The sequence below is a fragment of the Podarcis raffonei genome, chromosome 2 (genome assembly GCF_027172205.1).
Source record: "Podarcis raffonei isolate rPodRaf1 chromosome 2, rPodRaf1.pri, whole genome shotgun sequence".
Classification (NCBI taxonomy): Eukaryota; Metazoa; Chordata; class Lepidosauria; order Squamata; family Lacertidae; genus Podarcis; species Podarcis raffonei.
This window is the reverse complement of record NC_070603.1, coordinates 64,539,906-64,552,395: the sequence shown is the minus strand read 5'-3', so window position 1 is coordinate 64,552,395 and position 12,490 is coordinate 64,539,906. Positions and strand designations below refer to the sequence as shown.

At 42.9% G+C, this 12,490-nt stretch overlaps 2 protein-coding genes across 2 annotated transcripts in view; both read left to right on the top strand.

Annotated features, from left to right (window-relative positions):
• Positions 1-12,490, top strand: part of SPARC (secreted protein acidic and cysteine rich) — a 184,248-nt gene that overhangs the window by 29,980 nt on the left and 141,778 nt on the right. The gene's annotated exons all lie outside the window — the stretch shown is intronic.
• The window catches only part of GLRA1 (glycine receptor alpha 1), an 87,594-nt gene that overhangs the window by 52,543 nt on the left and 22,561 nt on the right, over positions 1-12,490 (top strand). The window contains exon 4 of the mRNA XM_053377062.1: positions 9,268-9,491. Coding sequence (XP_053233037.1) covers positions 9,268-9,491 — 224 coding nt within the window. The remainder of the gene's footprint in view (positions 1-9,267; positions 9,492-12,490) is intronic.

Genomic DNA, 12,490 nt, shown 5'->3' with positions numbered 1-12,490 from the left:
GAATTCAAATGTTGTTCAATAAGAAATTAAATAATTTCTACATTGCTGACCAGGGCAGTGCATGCCTAAAATAACCTAATGTGCAATCCTATTCATGTTTCCTCTGAAGTGAATTCTGCTGTTTTCATCCAGATTTCATCGAGACCAGAGAAGTGCTTTACTGTCATTTAAAGCTGTTTTGATTGGATTTTATAGATTTATATTTTATGGTCCTATCTATGGTGGTGTGATCATTTTTTGCTTTAGTTTGTACACCACCCTGTACATAAGTGCTGAAGGGAGACTGTAAAATGTTTTAATAATAATAATAAATTTTATTTATATCCCGCCCTCCCCAGCTGAAGCCGGGCGCAGGGCAGCTAACAACAATAAAATAGTACAACATCCTAAAATCATTCCATTATAAAATTAATTCATTAATTAAAATTAAAATTAATTCATTAATTTAATAAATAGAGAATATAATATAATAAATGTGCTAGGGTTGCAGCCCCAAGTGACATTAGAGGTTTCGCCTGAACCTCTCTCACTGTACACATGTCATGTGTGAGTGCTGTTAATATAAGATAGTCTTCTTCTTTTTCTTTGGCAATCACTCATAGCCGAGTAAGATTGTCTTCTATAAACAGGGTTTTAACAGTGAGTCCATAAGTGACTGTGGAGGCCAATTCTGGATCCACACGACCTTCCACCGTGGGGTCATAAGATAGTACAGTCCAAGGAGTCAGATGTCCAGCCTAGGAGATGTCATTTTTTATGTTCCTGTTATCAAACAACCCAAATTCAGTTTCATGTGTGAAAATGCCCTTACTCTGGAGTCATTCCATTGTATAGAATCACACAAATTTAATAACTAATAATAATAATAATCCCACTAAAATCAGCCTTCCCTTTGGGAGGCCCATAGGAGCATTGAAAACTGCCTTCTACTGAGTCAGGCCATGGGTCCAGCTAGCTCAGTAAAGTGGTACCTCGGGTTACAAACAACTTGGGTTACAAACACTTCAGGTAACGGACTCCGCTAACCCAGAAGTAATACCTCGGGTTAAGAACTTTACCTCAGGATGAGAACAGAAATCGTACGGTGGCAGCCCAGTGGCAGTGGAAGGCCCCGTTAGCTAAAGTGGTACCTCAGGTTAAGAACAGTTTCAGGTTAAGAACGGACCTCCAGAACAAATAAAGTTCATAACCAGAGGAACCACTGTATTGTCTACACTAGCTGACAGTGACTCTCCAGGATTTCAGACAGGAGCTTTCCCCCAGCCTATCTGGAGAAACCAGGGTGGGTAAAAATCAATGGTTTAAAAAAATATGGATGTTTAATTTAAATCGGATTTTTTAAAAAAGAATAATGATGATATTTTAAAATAAAATGCTTTTGGAGGAAAAATCTTTCTAAAAATAGTTTTCCATTTAAGTTACATTATAGTCCAAAGGCTATTCATCAGGAAATAAGGCTCTGTTTTAAGTTTTTCATGTGTGCTATATCTCAGTCTAAGTTTTTTTAAAAAAAAAATGTTTAACCACATCAGTTAACAAACATGGATACATATGCTTTAATGCTATTGCTTTAGTTAAATAAATTGTTTAAATTGTTATTAAGGAAATGATTTTTTTTCTCCTTCCAATAAAGTACAGCAGAAAAGTTGTCCAAATATAAACAGTTAACTTATTAAACCTCACAATAATTTCATAATTATCAGTCTATGTATTTCTTATAGTATAACCAGATCAGTAATTTTTTATAGAACTGTAAAAACGTCTCTGAAAATTTATGGTTCCAAAAATGAAACCTTCATTTGGTTGTAAATATTAAGATTATACCAGCAAGAATGAGTCTTTCTGTAAAAAAAAAAAGAAGAAGATTTAAATCAAATTTTACTGACTAGTGATTTAAATTGTTATTTAAATCAAATACACCCTGGAAGAAACCAAGGGTTGAACCTGGAGCCTTCTGCATGCAGTTGATGCTCTACCATTGAGCTCCAGCCCTTTCCCAAATGGTGCCTGGTATCTTCCTTCGATCTCCCACAGTTAAGGACTCTGCTCAAACCTCCATTTATTCAAAGCCTGCTTAGTTCCCCAAGCCATAAAATCCTTGCTTTCCCAAATCGCCCTTGCACCTTTTCATCATGCAAGGCAATAAACATCGAGTAGCTCCTGCTGGAATTCCTCTCCAACTAGATTTATTTCATGCCTTACATGAAATAGGCACAGGATCAGGGCTAACCTGCCAGCGTTTGGCCGGTTTGCAGCTGAATAAGCAAAAGAGTCTTTTTCTTGCTGCCTGTTAGGCCAATTACATTGATTTTCACTGACTGCAGCCATCACTGATTTTCACAAACAGAAAGGGGAGGGAATCGATGCATTTGATTTGCTCAGGTAGCTGCTGTCCATAGAGACTCGAGCCTCTTCTCTTCAAAGTTGTCCATTCCTCCTGCCCCTATTTTAACTATGTCTTTCTTACCTGACTTCAGACTTGTGTGACTGGTTAGTTGTGCAGAAGGCCAATCCCATTATTGGCTGTCTTCAGCTATTCAACAGTTTTCTAAAGATATCTTACCTTGGGGAGGAAATGGGTAATTAGCCAGAACATGTGAAGGTGACTTCTTGGAGCCCAGCCCTTCTCGCAAAAGAGCAGGGAATAAAATTTTATTCATGCCTCTAAGAGGCATACTTTCAAGTTCAAATGGAGGTGGAGAGCCAGCAGGAGAAAGTTATGTGGTGCCATTAGCACTGCAAAAGCGCCTGTGGTGACAGGTGGACTTTATAAAGGCAAACACGTCATGAATTTCTATAAGGATATTAACTGTGCTCGAAGGATGTGAAGATGTTTGCCTAATGCAGTTCAGCATACACTGAAGTCAGAAGTCCTTAAGAACATAGAAGATCCTGCTGGACCAATGTAGTCCAGTATCCTGTTCTCATATCGGCCAACCAGGAGTCTGTGGGGAACCCGCAAGCGAGGCCTAAGCCCCACTGTGCTCTCCCAACTTCTGAGGAGCTGGCTTACCAGTTGCTTGGAATTTAGTTGATTCCAAGCAACTGGTATCTTTCCTGCAGGTAGAACATTTCCACACAGTACACTGGATATTAGTAGAAATCAAACCCTGGATCTGCCCACAGGATAATATAGTTTTGCATCATAAGCTTGTGCCTGGTACATAAGGGCTTGATGGTTACAATTATGGGAATCTTACATGGATTTCATTCATTTATTTAAAGAAATCATCTTCTTTTCGTGCTGCTACTGTACAGTGCACTGCAGGGAATACCAGAAGCCCCAGTAACCTTGGTACACTCCTGTACTGGCCATATGGTTACACATCCAGGAACTAGGAATGTCTCCAGAGCAGTGGGCTGAAACCAGTTCTGACTGGTGGCGCTTCAAGCAGGGAGAATAGAAATAGGGGAGGCCAGAGCCAATGAGAAGCAGGACTTCTACACCCAAAGGTCCCTGGCAGGAACCTCAGCAGATTTATAGACATCAGCTGTGGGTAGCAAAGTCTGCTGAAGGACTGTTGCTCAGTGGTAGAACAGCACATGCTTGTCTTAATAAAGGCTTTAGGAATGACTGGCTAGTCTAACTAGGAACCTGACTGCCATATTCTGGACCAGCAACAGTTGCTGAACCCTCTTCAAAGACATGTCTGTGTAAAGTGTGTTACAATAACCCAGGCTAGAAGTTACCAAGGCAAGTAACATGGTGGTCAAGTCTCTTTATTGTTGTTGCCATCCATCTGTCTTGAGAGACAGTGGAGGGCACCACCAGGGGTGAAGTCAAACTGCTGTGTTAGCAACTCTGAAACAACTTCCCCAGGGTGCAAGCCTTGGCCATGTGTATGGAGCTCCTGGGCTGCCCAGATGACAAGATCCCCATCTCTGCCTCGCTGGTGTGGTCCATAGGAAAGCAGAGCAATCCAGCCTGTTCATTGAGATGCTTGGGAGAGACCCTCCTAGTCATGTCATGCCGGAAGGAGACCTGTCTAGCAGCAGCACAATGAAGGGTCTTCTCTCCAGTGGCCACCATGCTGTGGAATGACATTCCCATAGATATGCAGTAGGCACCAAGGGTAATTGGTTAAAACTTGCCTATGCCTGACTGCATTCTGGAGCTTTTTTTAGTACCACCTCTGTAGGAAATTCTGGTATTTGAGCTTTTAGGGTCTTCCTGTTTTGTTGTATTGATTCCATTCTGTAAGCTGCCTCGTTGCTTTATAATGAAAGACAGTTTATAAATGTATGAATACTGTAAATAAGCTGGCAGCTTTGTTCCAAGAATATCTGGAGCAAATTCCATTAAACTCCAGCTGTTCAATTGCCACCTTGCTCCACATTTATAAACCTATCTCCAGTTTGGGGGAACTCCTCTATCGTGCACATTCAAGGCTGCTTTCACGACGGTTTTCAACACACCTCTAGCTGAGGGCAAATTTCCAAAAATAGGCAGTAATTCTAAGCACTATTGATTTGCATTAAGAGAAAAGATCAGCTGCTTCTGTCTGCAGTTATGTATTAGTTACTAGTGAGCACACATATAATGGCTTCTGCACACACCTTCACTTTATTATCGGCGTCTGACTCACTGCTTCAGGTCATCCCAAGTAAGAAAAGCACTAAATAAAAACCATAAATCCTAATCCTAACAATTAATTTGGTCAAGGGCAGTGAAATTGGTTTATGACCTGCCATTCCTCAAGCACATTGAAAATGCAAATGAAGGAAGGGACCGGGAGCTTTTATCGCCTCCTTTGTTTGCGAAAAGGGCTTTTTTTCTCACATGAAGCCCAGGAGGGCAGATGGCAAAGGGAAGCCATTGGTCAGACATAGGAAACCAGAGCTACCACCTATTGTCCAGGGAAAGGGTCTGGCTTGGCTTGGCCTGGCGACAGCACAGGGGAGCTGTAAGACATGAGACAGTGAAGCAAATGTCATTCTCAATAGCACGGGCGAGACAAGTTTCCATTAAATTAGAGGGCAAGCCCATAAAGTCTGCAATACTGTCTGGGTTTGCAGCTAGATGGGACACCCCTATGAACAACAGGGATCTCTAATAGGGTCAGCCCCATTTGTGTACTCTTGCTTTGTCTCTCTCTCTCTCTCTCTCTCTCTCACACACACACACACACACACACACACACCACATGTCCTTCTCTTCTTTGGCACAGGAAGAAAGCTAGATACTATGAAGGGAGATGGAATCAGCATGTTGCCCCAGACTAGAATTTGAGTATTTATGAACATAAAAAAGGGTAAAGGACCCCTGACAGTTAAGTCCAGTCACAGACGACTCTGGGGTTGCGGCGCTCATCTCACTTTACAGGCCGAGGGAGCCGGCGTTTGTCCACAGACAGTTTTTCCGGGTCATGTGGCCAGCATGACTAAGCCACTTCTGGCGCAACGGAACACTGAAACCAGATTAGCGCATGGAAATGCCGTTTACCTTTCTGCCAGAGTGGTACCTATTTATCTAGTTGCACTTTTGGGGTGTGCTTTCAAACTGTTAGGTTGGCAGGAGCAGGGACCGAGCAACGGGAGCTCACCCCGTCACTGGGATTTGAACTGCCAACCTTCTAATCGGCAAGCTCAAGAGGCTCAGTGGTTTAGACCACAGAACCACCCGTGTCCCTCATTTATGAACATAAGACACAACAAAGCAAGCTACCTTATATGTCAGCCCACTGGTCCATCTAGCTCAGTATTGTCTACCCTGACTGGCAGCAACTCTCATAGGTTTCAGATGGGGGACAGGCGCTGCTTTACCTGGAGATACCAGGAATTTAACTGACTTTACCTCAGTTGACATCTGTATTGGGTGGGTAGTGATTCCATGCAAGCCCTGTTATTGTCTTAAACTATGCATATGCAATTGTATTAGTGTCTTTTATATTTGTAACTGTTTTATATGCGTTTTTATTATGAGTTGCTTCAGGTTGCCTCATGGGAAGTGATTTATAAATGAAATAAACAAATAATCTGGGACACTTGGCATGCAAAATAGACACTCTACCGCTGAGCTATGACTCTTCCTGCAAAAAGAAGTTATTTGTTACACGATTTGTATCTCTGTTCTCCTCGGGGTTGCTCAGGCAGAATATATTGGATTAGAACACCAATCCCTAGCATTTCTGTGGAATATCTGAATGTTCGAGGAACTTCATATACGTGATTACAGCCCTGTAAAGGAAATTAGTATCATTATCTCCTTATTTTCAGATGGAGAGGGAAAGAGAGGCTGGCTTCCCTAAGGCCATCCTCTGGATTCTTTCTTGATGGTGGGGCTTGAACCTGAGATGTTTCTGCTCATATCTTTAGCCACTGAGCTATGCCAGTTATTTCGCTTTATCCTCACAACAATCTTGTGAGGTTGTTTGATAGGGCTGCTCAGTGAGTTTCCTGGCTGGGTTCAGGTCTAAGACCAACTCCCTATCCATGACATCTCTAAGGGCTCCTTCGTTCAACTCATTTCTTGTGCTGGCTTTGTTTTTGTTTTCCATTCTGTCACATTGTGGCCTGCAATCTTTAGGCACTGAAAAAAGAATCTGTGAGGGCTCAAATGGGGGAGGCATGCAGACTGGGTCTACTCACAACATCCTCACATGCATTGGGCAAACCCATGTCACAGCTGAAGAGGATGGATGGATTGCATTTATATCCTGCCTTGCCCCTCAAGGAGCTCAAGGTAGCATACATGGTTCTCCCTCTCCTCACTCAATCCCCACAGCAACCCTGTGAACCAGGTTAGACTGAACTGGCCCAAGGTAACCCAGTGAGCTTCATGGCTGAGTGGGGATTTGAACCCTGATCTCCCAGATCCTAATTGGACACTGACCACTACACCACACTGGCTCTGGTATCACATGCCCGAAATCATTCCTTATATTAGAAGCACAGCTTAAGGCTGAAAATGTGTATATTTGGAACATTTCAAATTAGATCCCGTTAACAGATGTTTTAAAAAATTCTCATGTTTTTTTGGAAGCATCTTCCAGATGCTGCTTGTTTTCTTTTTTAAATACTATGCAATGTGGATATTTGTTTAAAAGTTTTTTTAAAAAAAATCATGATGATTAAAAAGAAAAATTTCCCAGATGTTTATTATTTCCTATTTTAAAAAAATAATGTGCAACACGAACATTTGTTCATTGATTTGTATATGATTTAACTACTATTCTTTTGGAGGATGAAATATTGCAGGGTATATTCTGGCCATCTACTCTAGGAGTATAATCTGAACTATTGACTGAGGATCTCAAGCCCAGCTTTGTGAGACTTCAAGCAATAGTTTTCACTGTTCTGCTGCCTAAAGCCATCAGAACTTGAACCCAGAACCTCATGCGTGCAGGCTCGCACTCTCTTCCTGAGACATCATGCTAGTTTCAAATAATAGTGGAAACTTTAAAAAAAAATGAGCAAGTAACATATTTTGAAAATGAAATTAGTATGGTCTGATGGAGAATTTCACAAAGGTCTGATAGCTGAGGAACACTGTGTTTTACCTGATAAAATATTGAAGGCACACTCCCCTGTTATACCTGTAAAGATCTACCTGAAGAATATTTAAAAGTAAGAATATAAAAGCCATACTGGATTATTTATTTACTTAATTTATTTTACCTATTTCATATACTGTAGCACTTTCATTCTTTTTTAAAAATATAGGTTTCTTAAAAAAAATCAAAACAAATTTGACAATACAACAACAAAGCGATCAAACAAAAAGTAGAACATCTGAAAACATAATAAAAATCCACAACATATGACAGCATGAAAATCCACAGATCAGAGGTAACCCGGTCAACCCAGGTGCATAAAAATGTCTTGAAGTGGCAATGGAAGCTCATCAGAGATGCAGTTCTCCAAGCCACTAGAAGAAGAGAGCTCCATCAGATCAAAGGTTCATCATCCAGCACCCTGATTTGCACAATGGCAAACCCAGTGCCCATGAACACACAATAGCCGTCCCTCTATTTCTCCCAGCAACTGCAGTTCAGTGCTTTACAGTCTCCTGGAGTTTCCATGTAGCCTGCAGTACCAACACACACTCTCTGACAGTCATAAGGACATAAGAAGAGCCTGCTGGATCAGGCCAATGGCCCATCTAGTCCAGTCAACCCAGGTGCATGGATGATATCGACTAAGCCACACACTCTCAACTTTGATAGCCCCTTTATCCTGTTCTAGAGAGGAGGAGGCAAGTGGGACAAGGGTTAGGGCACAGAGACAGAACCATGGACAGCTCCACATGGAGCTGAGGGAAATTTGAGATGGATACAGGCACTCAGCAGCAAGCGAGCTAGGATGCTGCTCCAGGAAAGGTCTGGAGACAATCAGAACTTCAAATGAGCTGTAGAGGTAGGTCAAGGTTTCCTGCTTCACACCCTCTGGGAAAGTTATCAGTGCTTGATTCTTCAGGCAGTGGTGGGGATGGGGGCTCCTGTTCTACTGAGAGTTTGTAGGCAATCTTCAGAGGATGGGGCAACTTTCTTGGGTTGGAGAGGTAGCAGCAGTGCTGGTTAATGGGGCTTTCTTCTCACAGAGCCTTCTGGCTGAGCACTGTCTTCTGGGCTTTGTTCTGTTGCAAGCCATTCCCTTGCCCAATCTTCTCTCTCCTTAGTATCCCCAGATCTTGGCCATGGGAGACCCATGTGCAAAACAGAATTGATCTCATAGAGCTGTTATGAAATTCAACTGTAGAATTGCTTGCTTGCTTGCTTGCTTGCTTGCTTGCTTGCTTGCTTGCTTGCTTGCTTCTAAAAGGCTCTGGAAATTACCATTAATCTTGAGAAACAGGTGGAATACTCCCAAGAACTACCTTCCATCCTCTGCACATTCTCAATATACCAAAGAGGTATTTCATCATTGTGTGACCTCAGCCCAACCTGGGAGAGGATCCTGCAGTGCCTATTCCATGAGCCTGGAGAATATCCCCTCTTCAGTCTGATAAACTACAGCCCTGGTCTGTCAATGGATGGTCTGAAAATCGAAGCATGGAACAGGTGTTGGCTGCAGCTGTTTGCCCTGTGATAACCCCTTTGGCTACAGAGCTAAAAATACAGGCACTTCCTGAAGAAATAGCACCAGCAGCGAAACTCGCAGAGAAAGACCCTGACCCTAGCAGTAGTAAAGACTTTGCATTTGCTTTGTTCATTTAGTCTCAGCTGCTTTTCAGTGCCCTTCCTGCCGCATTTAGCATTGCAGTTTCTGGCCATTTCTGATACCTTCCTTGGGGCATCCCATAACTTTGCTTTTCTCTCTTCCATGCAGGATTACAGAGTGAATATTTTCTTGCGGCAGCAGTGGAATGACCCCCGGCTGGCATACAACGAGTATCCAGATGATTCCTTGGACTTGGACCCATCCATGTTGGACTCCATCTGGAAACCCGATTTGTTCTTTGCTAATGAAAAAGGGGCTCATTTCCATGAGATCACCACAGATAACAAACTTCTGCGCATCGCCAGAAATGGGAATGTCCTGTACAGTATCAGGTGAGAAAAGGAAGCATGGAGACCCTTCGCAAGTCTCCAGGGTGTGGGTCCTTCACATGTTGAATCTTGAACTAGACTGCAACATGAATTCTGGAGTAATGTTCCATTTAAAATTATATTGCAAAAGCATGAAATCATGTGAAGATATTTCAGGGCTGAATTAAGACCTTTAGAAGCCCTAAGCACTTAAAAGATTTTGGTGCCCCCATAGATATCTAATTTGAAATATAAACAATAATAAACCGTAAAATATTGTCTTCTCCAGTTATTGTATAAAGTTCAGCATGACTGAATCTTGTTTTTACATTTTTTGTTGCACTGAACTTATGACACACATATTGTGGGAGCCTTTTGTGCGGAACCTGGTTCAGCTGCACCATATATTCCATGGTAAATTTGGCAATGGAAAATTACAGTGGTACCTCATGTTACAGACAGGATCTGTTCCAGACGCCCATCCATAACGTGAAAAGCCCGCAACTCGAAGTGCTGTGTCTGCGCAGGCGCACAGCTCAATTTAGCACTTCTGCGCATGCGCGAGCAGCGAAACCCGGAAGTAACCCATTCCAGTACTTCTGGGTTGCTGTGGGATGCAAGACGAAAACCTGCAACCTGAAGCAGACATAACATGATGTATGACTGTATAGTGCTTATTTTGCTTAATGGCCAATTCAGCCCTGAGATAATTGTTTGTTCTTACACTACATGAGTTAACAAGATCTAAGATGGCTAGGGTTACTGACAACAAGGTGTGGTCCAGCAGGCACCAAGGTTTGTTCCTATATCAGAAGGGCAAACAATAGGGCCAGTGTGCCAGGGGCTGCACTAAACTTTTCCACTATCTTAGATTTCTTTAACATATGACACATTAGTCAGGCTGGGCATGGTGCCTCTTAGATTCTATAGAAAAAAACACATGCAGCAATATCCCATGCATATCTATTCCAACACAAATCCCACCAAAGTAGGTTTGTGTAGAAGGGATGGGATGCCATTTTCAAGGCAGGAGCTGTGCTTCCTAGTAGAAAAAGCTCAGGGGTTGCATTCAAGAGGTGCATGGAGTGAGAGCCAAAAGAAGGCACACAATTACACATATACACCCGCACAAAACTATTTGCCATGTAAACAGATACACTGAAGCTTTCCTTTTCGTTTTCTCCGTAGCCTTTCCCCCTCTCCCCCAAGGTTTGTGAATGGTGGTGGGCAGGAGATTCTCTCTCGTACCCTTTATATCTCCTGACTATGCAAAATGCGAAAAGCAACTCGGTAATCTCAAGCAGTATCCACCAAATAAGCTCAACACACGGCGAAACTGCAAGGCCTGCCATACAACTGTTTCAAACCTCAACTTTCAAAATGCATGTGCATCCCAAAAACTACATGCAGGCAATTGCAAAATTCACATATGACTTTTTGAGTATTTGTAAGGAACACATCTGCCTCTCTGCCGAGACACTTTCCCCTCTGCCTTGACTGTCTTGCAGACAAAGGAACTGCAGTTGCACACTTTGCCCTTTGACCTCTCAGCTGCTCCCTGCCAGACAGCTGATGGTCAGGAGGAGACCCAGAAGGCCAATCCCAGCCTGGAGCAGGTTTCCCACCCTTGGTGTGTAAACTTCAGCCATATTCAGGATCACATTACCGTGATTCATTGTGCCTGATTCACTGCTACAAAATCTTGAGTACAGTGGTATTTCAGGTTACAAATGCTTTGGGTTACAAACACTTTGGGTTACAAACTCCGCTAATCTGGAAGTAGTACCTTGGGTTGGGAACTTTGCCCCAGGATGAGAACGGAAATTGCACAGCAGTGGCGTGGCAGCAGACCCCATTAGTGAAAGCGTGCCTCAGGTTGAGAGCTGTTTCGGGTTAAGAATGGACCTCTGGAACGAATTAAGTTCGTAACCTGAGATACCACTGTACGTAGTCTTGCTTTGTAAAATGGCAATACGTCAGTGGACCACAGAGATTCTATGAAAAAAATCTAGAGAACAGGCGATAGACATTAGTGCTGCCCTTTGCAGCAGCACTTCTTTGAAAATTTGGTACAATTTGAGAATATATATAAGGGGATTCTCCGCACGCTGGTATATTACAGTTTAAAAGATGTTCCAGCTCAGTCTCCTTTGCTTGGAGGAGAATGAAAATTATTTCGAGAGAGGGCAAATCACACAGTAGAACCAGATAGATCTGGCTTTCCCCCCCACCATTTCTCAACACAGTTATTTCTGGGTCATTGGATTTCAGATTAATGCTATGTGAACTGAGATAACCGCACTGATTTCAATTTGGAAATAATCCATTCTAGCCACCTCCAAACCTCCCTTCCCGCCGCCTCCCCGCTCTCCTAAAAAGAATGCAATTAAGAATATGCAATTTTCCTGTTAAGTGCAGCCTAATGCTAGAGAGCGAAAGCGCTGACAATGGATTCTAAAGACTACCTTTCTGTGAACTCGTGCAATGTTTGCAAACTCTGGCTCGCTGAAGACTTGCAGTGCAATCCCAAAATGCACAGGGGCACATCCCACGGGGACACCTGGCTCATGTCGCAGGTGTCGTGCTGGTGTGCCGAGGAACAGAATAAACAGCCAGTGTAGTAATGCAGACAAAAAAGGAAGGAGGGGGGGACCCAGGAGGTGGCTTCAGTTCAAACAGCAGACAGCAGAGCCGTAGTCCAAGCACGTAGCCCAGCTCTTTGGGAACCTAAAGCTTTAATTCACACAGCTGTTTGAAATGCTTTCCAGCTAACAATAGGTAGGTAATAAAACAACTGCCACCAAAGGTGACCTACCATTTATAGTTCTGTTCGGAGAGGTGAGAGACATGTGTTCTCATACCTCTCGTGTCTGAAAGGTATACGGAGGAGCAATACTCATGGAGGTTGGTGTTGGGAAAGGTGGAGTGATCTACAGTATGACCCTAGTCATGCCTACTCAGAAGAAAGTCCTATGGAGTCAAGTTGTTGTGTGTGCTAAGTTGAGTATGTTTGGGGGGGAATG